The 7,419-nt window shown below is 40.0% G+C and overlaps 1 protein-coding gene across 1 annotated transcript; it reads right to left on the bottom strand.

The window, feature by feature from the left end:
* Positions 1 to 5,888: 5,888 nt before the first annotated feature.
* Positions 5,889 to 6,752, bottom strand: LOC137983561 (uncharacterized). Its single transcript, XM_068830717.1, has one exon. The coding sequence runs from the start codon at positions 6,750 to 6,752 to the stop codon at positions 5,889 to 5,891; it is 864 nt and encodes a 287-aa protein (XP_068686818.1).
* Positions 6,753 to 7,419: the final 667 nt, after the last annotated feature.

The following is a 7,419-nucleotide window of genomic DNA, read 5'->3' as shown; positions in this document are numbered from 1 at the left end:
ATGTTAGAAAATTTTCGCGCGAACGTCCTTAAATACAGTTTGGTAGAGACCATTTCACTTTAAAGATGTAATTGCAATATTTTAAGGCTTACAGACACTGTGGCCTTATTCGCTAAAGAAGCCGGATTTTTTTAGGGCAGGTTCTCTCCTAATCGAAGTCGGTGACCCCCCATTTTTTTTACATTTCTGACATCACTAGCTCATCATCTTTCAATGGTAAAATTTGCAGAAAAAAATCAATGTTAGAATTTTCGCGCGAACGTCCTTAAGTACCCCCAAAAATTCAGTTTGGTAGTTCCTATTTATAGGTGTACCATTAAAATCAATATTAACGCCACCATTGATTTGTTCCTTGATAAACATAATACAGCACACTTTTTGGACGTGATAATCGTCAATCTGTGTCCTCAACACAGATTTGGAGGTGTTAATATTTTTTTGTGGGAAACTAGAATATTCATGTCATCAGCATATAACACAAGGTCAATTAATTTTGACATAAATTGAGCACCTTTGACATAAGTTAGAAAAAGTATTGTCCCCAAAATTGAGCCTTGAGGAACTCCAGTTGAGATATGCAGATGATCTGAATCTGTACCATTTACTGAAACATATTGCATTCGCCTGCTTAAGTTACTGCGGAAACAGTCTGCCTCTTTCGCCTCGATTCCATAATTATTAATTAACTTATTATAACGACCTTTTAAACTGAGAATCGTTAAAGCAAAAGTTTCCATTAATCATAAGCCTTACATAGTTAACTGATGACAACCCTTGTGATTGAAAAGGGTCACTTCTATGATCCAAAATTGATTAAAGATCCTTCTAAAACTAGCTTCTTCCAGGAAGATTCCGTGGCTTATACCTATCCACGGCTATTATGGGAACCAAGCTTTCCTTGCTATGGACTCCCGACGTTGAATTAAGAGTTTTCTTTAGTTGTTTGGCATTATTGGCGCAAATGTCATGCCGCCTTAATTATTTATTTAAAACAAGTACATCGGGAACAGCTTGCATCTAACAAATAACAGAAGGAGGAGGAGGCAGTTTAGAGCTCGCTAAGATGGACGGGCACCTTTAGTACTTTAGCACCTAAACGGCCGAATAATTGGGAAGAGTGTTTCAGATTCTATTCTTTCTATTCTTGAAAATTAGGAGTAACTTTATATCTAAGGGCTTTGCTATGAGATTGCAGGAAGCTGTGACCTTTTGGTTCATGAATTACGCACCGTGTTTCTAGCCTGTACTGTTTTAATGCCCATATTAGATTAGAAGAGCTGCTCATCTAATTTGAATTTCAGAGGTGTAGAGAAAGATGACTCCGAATTTATAGATATCTCAGCTGAAAGCTATTGGGAGAGAGAACAGCTGCGCTTGGCGTTACTTCAGGCTGGATTTGCCAATTATTATGATGAAAGTGGCTCCAAGCTTCTCCCATGTCCGCGTGGTAGTTTCGTTAATATCTCTGACACGAGATCAATGTGCAAAGACTGCCCAGCTGGTAAGCTTACAAAGGTCCTATGCATTAAATTAGTTCATTCATACATACAAGAATCGAATACCAATTGCAAGAACCGATTTAAAGTGCGAGAGTGGTGTCTTGAATGCATGAATTTAATATTAAAATGTATAATTACGTTCCCAGACATGAAGGTTATCAATGGCGCGTCCAAATACTCAGTCATTGCATTAAACGTCGCTTGATTAATGGTGCACTACTAACTTTCCCGTACGACGAATTCTTATTCTAATTCTCGTTATTTCTCAGTCACTCAGGTCTGATCTTATTCCCGGTCGGTACAGTTCGTGTGAACATCGGGTATCTGTAACCTTTATATAGTCATAATTTCAATAAGCCATTAATTGCTCCACACTCTCGTGTCGGGCTTTCCTGTTGTGGGTAGGAGACCTTTTTGTACATGTTCTGCAGGGCGCTCTTTTTCGGAATTTGCAAGTTGCAACAAAGCTACTGGATGAGTGTGCATAAACTGTTCATAATTCTCATTTACAATTACAATGGCAAGAAAATGGATCCTTTTTTGAAGACGCTGTTCAGCAAATTCCTAAGATAACTAACACAACCGTTCACTCGACCCAAGCACTCTGTTTATTTCACAAATCATGTTTAACTTACAAACTACTACTTAATTTTTCACGCACTATTTACAATTCTCATTATACAAAGTTCCAGTTAGTGGTTAGATTCTGTCTATATAGCAGGACAAAAAAAATCTTAGAATGGCAATGAAATGGGTACTTGCTGCTTTTTGGGGTCTCACAGATGTAACGTGCAGGATTTTAGTCCTGCACATACTGTTGTGTAGGTGTTTTTCGCTGTTCACACCCTTGCTGGAACGTGATTTGTACTTTGTAAGTAAGGTATAAAATAAATTTCTTTTAACCATTTCGTTCAAACTCCCTGATGAAGTCTGCGTAATCAGACGAAACCGATCGGAGAAATAAAAGCAAGTTGATGTTGCTGTGTGCTGCTCACTAGTATTTATTTGGAATTTTTGTGCAACGTCTACTCCAGATAATTTTCGTAGCTCACCTTGCACATGTATATTACTTCTATCAGAATTTCTTTGCTACACTGTTGCAAGTAGATATTCTCACCTCCACACCTTGACCCTATGCCAGCTAAATCCTAATTAATGGCTCAGTAGTGAGAGCAATAGCCTCCCAACAATGTGGCCTGGGCTCGATTCCCAGACTCAACGTCGTATGTGAATTGAGTTTGTCGGTTCTCTACTCTGCACCGAGAGGTTTTTCTCTGGGTACTCCGGTTTCTCCCTCTCCTCAAAACCCAACATTTGTTTTGATTTTGCGTTAATTTATTGATTTCAGTTTACTGTGTCTCCAATTAGTACTCCAGACTTAGATAAACTTCACTTCCTTTCATTTCCTTTAAGCATTTCCGTATGATACTAACAGTTTCCAAGATGCACGCTCTCAGTGTTAATTCAACTCGGCAGCACTCTATTCCTATTTCTTAGCCACATTTCTAATGTGTTTGCTACTGTTCCTAGTGATCCAATCATAACGTGCACAATAGCTGTTATTACAGTCGAGTGCACGACTCAGCTGTGTTTGTTTCACAAGGTGCGAAAACAAGGCTTTCGGGTCAAAACAAGAATTTCTTATCGAAGGACTGTGTCATTCCTTGATTCTTGACTGTTTCCTTCCCCTTTTTTCGAGTAATTTGAAATTTGTCTGAACTAATTTTAATGTAGTAAAATATGGTAAGGCACTGCAAACGATATGAATGTGTTAAGTGAAGTAACAAGCCCAAATGTGCGATACAAGGGCAGCTTCCTTTCAACGACTGTAGTTTCTCTTCTTTTAAGAAAAACCTAAATTCTGGAATGAACTTCGCTGTTTTCTTCCGCATTTCTCTCACTAAATCTCTTGCTATGTACTTATTGACTGAGTGGGAGGGCCGGAAAATATTTGGCCCGAGGTCATGGCGTAACGGACCGAGGGCCACGTATTTTCCTGTCTTGTCCGACCTAAACTCAGTCAATAAGCATTTTTATCATATGGGCTGTTTACACTATTCATGAGCACTCAGAATTTGAAATTTGGACAAAACAAGTAACAAAAATTTAGACAGACAATTTATCTAATATGTTGTTTGCATTTGCTTTTCTGGCTGTAAATAACTTGAGTGTTTTTAAACACTTAAGAGGATTTCGTCGCTTTTAAAAAAGCGACGAAATCCTCTAAAATCGCATAGCACGGAGCAGTACGTGTTCCTAGCAGGGCCGTACAGCTTTTTCCGGCCCTGCTCGCGCTAATGTGTACGGCCCACATACGGGAATTTTCCCAATAGTTTTACAATGAAAGCGGTCGCGGGGCCGTACGGGGAATATGATAATCTTCTTTATGTGTGATCGAATGTTGACCCGAAAGCCTCGGTTCCACGCGCTCTGACACTAACACCACTTAAACCTGAGGTGAACTGTAATAACGGTCATTGTACATTTCGTTCATTCCCATAGCTGAATCAGATCGTATTTCAATGCATTTTAATTGGATAGTTTTTCGAAAGATCGAAGTGATGCTCGCACTTATCAGGACAATTGAAGCAAATTTCTCATTTTGACACCAGAAAAAACATCAGGCGGCTTCAACGGGATTCGAACCAAGGATCTTACGATGCTGGTGCAATGCTCTACCTGCAACTGAGCTACAAAGCCACACAGTTAGAAGCAGGTCAATTTGTTGGACTCATGTGTTCCCGTGAAAGGACTGATGAAGCAAAGGAACGTTGATTTGAAGTGCGGGTAACCCACAATAACAGCTATGGTACATTTCTTTAATTTCCATACCTGAACCAGCTCGGATTTCAATGCATTGCGTTTAAAATAGTTTTTCGAAAGATTGATGGTCGCACAATTTAAGGAATTGTCTCTTATAAACATGTACATTCGTACCTCAGTTAGTAGAGCATTGCATGTCCCAGTATGCGATTTGCTCTCCAGTGTGGCGGCTTTCATAACACGTGATCACTTGCGGCAAAATGCCCAACTTACCCTTGCGAGGTCTGGGTACTTATCCAACTTCTCCTCTTGACGTTGCTCTACTCTAGCATCTTGTGGGCCAGAAAAATCAGCAATCTCGCACATCTTTTGTCCCTTGTCAAGCACCAGCAGGTCTGGTCTTCTCGTTTTAACACCTTATCGGTCTCACGGTATCGTAAAATCCTACAAGATCTTCCAATTGTCATTTTCTAAATAACATTCTGGGTTGTGTTCATACCACCTTTTTGAGTGTTCAAATCCTTTTGTTCTCTTGTAGCTACAGAGGTCCCAGAGAATAGCTTTCCCCATGTTAACTTGTCTCATTCTGTTCTCTCTCTGCGCTAGTTTACTGCACCCAGAAAAGATGTGCATTACACTTTCATCCTCCGTCTTGTACATTCTTTTTTGTTTTGTGATTTGACAATTTTTGTTTTAGTCAAAATTTCTCTTAAAAGCTTGATCGTGCGCTACAGTAATTAAACTTTCTGTCTATATTTTCAAGTAACCCTTTTGATTTTGTGTCTGTCACCATTTGTGACCACTTGTCATGTCTTTCATTCCCTTTCTTTCTGTTTTCTCTTTTTGAGTTGGTCTGTGTTCTCAGGTTCGCATTTGTCTGTTACTCTTTGTTCCGTTATCATTATGATTATCGTTATCGTTATCGTTATCATCATTACTACTAAATTTATTATTATTATTATTATTATTATTATTATTATTATTATTATTATTATTATCAATATTAGTAGAAGTAGCAGTATGTACTTATCATGCTTTGCTGTCTCGTTGCACTTTTCATTCTTCAAGAAAGAGTACCATGATATTATCTATATGCTCCTCAGGTGGTTACTACTCAGACACTCCAGCTTTTGTCAGCGACAGTTGCAAGAGGTGTCCAAATGGCACGTTTGTTCACAAAAATAAGGCTCCTGGAAAAAGTTACTTCGACTGCAGTGCTTGTTCTCAAGGTTAGATACTAGAATATATAAGGTTAGATACTAGAATATATATATATATATATATATATATCCAGAAATTTAGGCAAAAGTCAGTCAAGTCAACAACGCACAATCCAAGAACTTTTAACATGAAAGAACAGGCATTGTCAAGAATATTTTGTCAATTATCAAACCAAAAAGACTATCAAACTAAAAGGGCTTTCTTCGTCAAGCATCCACATTCAATCTTTAATCAAAATAATTGCCACTAGCGCATAAATGCTAATCCGGCAATGGAGCGGCCAGCAGTCGCTCAATTTACATGTACGGCGTTACAAGTACAGTTACATAGTAAAATAACAATTAAGATTACATAGTATGAAATTACAATCACATGGTATGACAATAAACGAGGTATTAAGTTAAGTTAACATGTTAGAGTAGTGGGCACTCTCCGGATAAATTCTGGGTACGATGCCGATCTAACAACATCAGCTGGTAACGCGTTCCATGCAGGAATTGATCTTACATAGAAGGAATGTTTGTAAGCGTCGACAGAGGAGGATGGGAGCCTGATCTTAAAGTCGTGACTCTTCCTTGTACGGCCATACGCAGGCACGGATGTGAGCTCATAGGGAACGGAGATGTTAACTTGGCCTCTATGAATTTTATAAAACATGCCGAGATCGTACATCCTGCGCCTTGACTGCAATGAAGGCCAGTTCAAATCAGTAAGCATAGATGAAACGCTACTATGGCGGCTGTAATCGTTGTTAACAAAACGTGCTCCACGGCGCTGAACGGCTTCAATACAATCAATCCCTTTTTTTGTATGTGGAGACCAAGCAACCGTGGCGTATTCAACAATAGGACGTACTAAAGATAGGTATGAGCGTTCCTTAACAGAGCGATCACACGATGATAGATTCCTTTGAAGGATCCCTAAGACTCTCATAGCCTTCTTTTTAGCTTCGTCACACTGCAATTGCCAACACAACGTACATGTTATGTACACGCCGAGATATTTTTGGTGACGAGCACCGTCGAGCTGCACGTTACAAAGGGAATAACTAAACTGGGAAGGAGATTTCTTCAAAGTGACGGACGTAACAAAACATTTACTGGGAGCAAATTTCATCTGCCAGATGGAGGACCACTTCTCTAGTTGATCGAGGTCTCGCTGGAGAGCTAAATGATCGCTTACAGAATTTGTCGGACGGTAAAGAACACAGTCGTCAGCGAAGAGCTTGATACCAGATGTGATGTTTTTAGGTAGGTCATTAATAAACATTAAAAGAGAATGGGGCCCAATACGGTACCCTGGGGCACTCCGGAGACTACAGGAGACCACGAAGAAGCAGAGCCATTAATCACAACTCGTTGGCTACGCCCGGTTAAAAAGCTTCGAAGCCAGATATTAGCCTTGTTGCGAATACCGTAGTAGGCAGCCTTAAGTAAAAGCCGTTCATGGGGGACAGAATCAAAAGCTTTTGCAAAGTCTAGAAATACAACATCGACTTGACCATGGACGTTTAGGACTGATGCCCACTCGTGGATGACGGTGATGAGTTGAGTCTCACATGACAGGCCCCGCTGAAAACCATGTTGGTGCGGAGAGATGATGTGATTTGCATTAAGGTGCCGTGATATTTGGCAGGATACTATATGTTCCATGACTTTAGATGTGAGAGATGTAAGGGACACCGGTCTGTAGTTTTTGGGATCAGCTTTGGAGCCCTTTTTAAAGATGGCGCAAATATTGGCTAGCTTCCAAGCATGTGGTAAGGTACCTGCGTCGTAAGATTGCTGAAAAAGTGAGGAGAATACGACGGCGAGCTCTGAGGCGGCGGCGCGGAGGATTCTAGCTGGAATCAAATCTGGTCCACTAGCTTTATCGATCTTAATTTTCAGGAGTTGATTCTTGACGCCCTCTGCGGAGAATATTATATCAGGCATAC

Source organism: Montipora foliosa, chromosome 13 (assembly GCF_036669935.1).
Source record: "Montipora foliosa isolate CH-2021 chromosome 13, ASM3666993v2, whole genome shotgun sequence".
Taxonomy (NCBI): Eukaryota; Metazoa; Cnidaria; class Anthozoa; order Scleractinia; family Acroporidae; genus Montipora; species Montipora foliosa.
Note: the sequence above shows the minus strand (reverse complement) of the source record. Positions and strands in the feature narration are given on the sequence as shown.

Excerpts from the sequence above, each read along its gene's own strand:
- LOC137983561 (XM_068830717.1), bottom strand. The coding sequence starts at position 6,752 with ATGTTTATTAATGACCTACCTAAAAACATCACATCTGGTATCAAGCTC.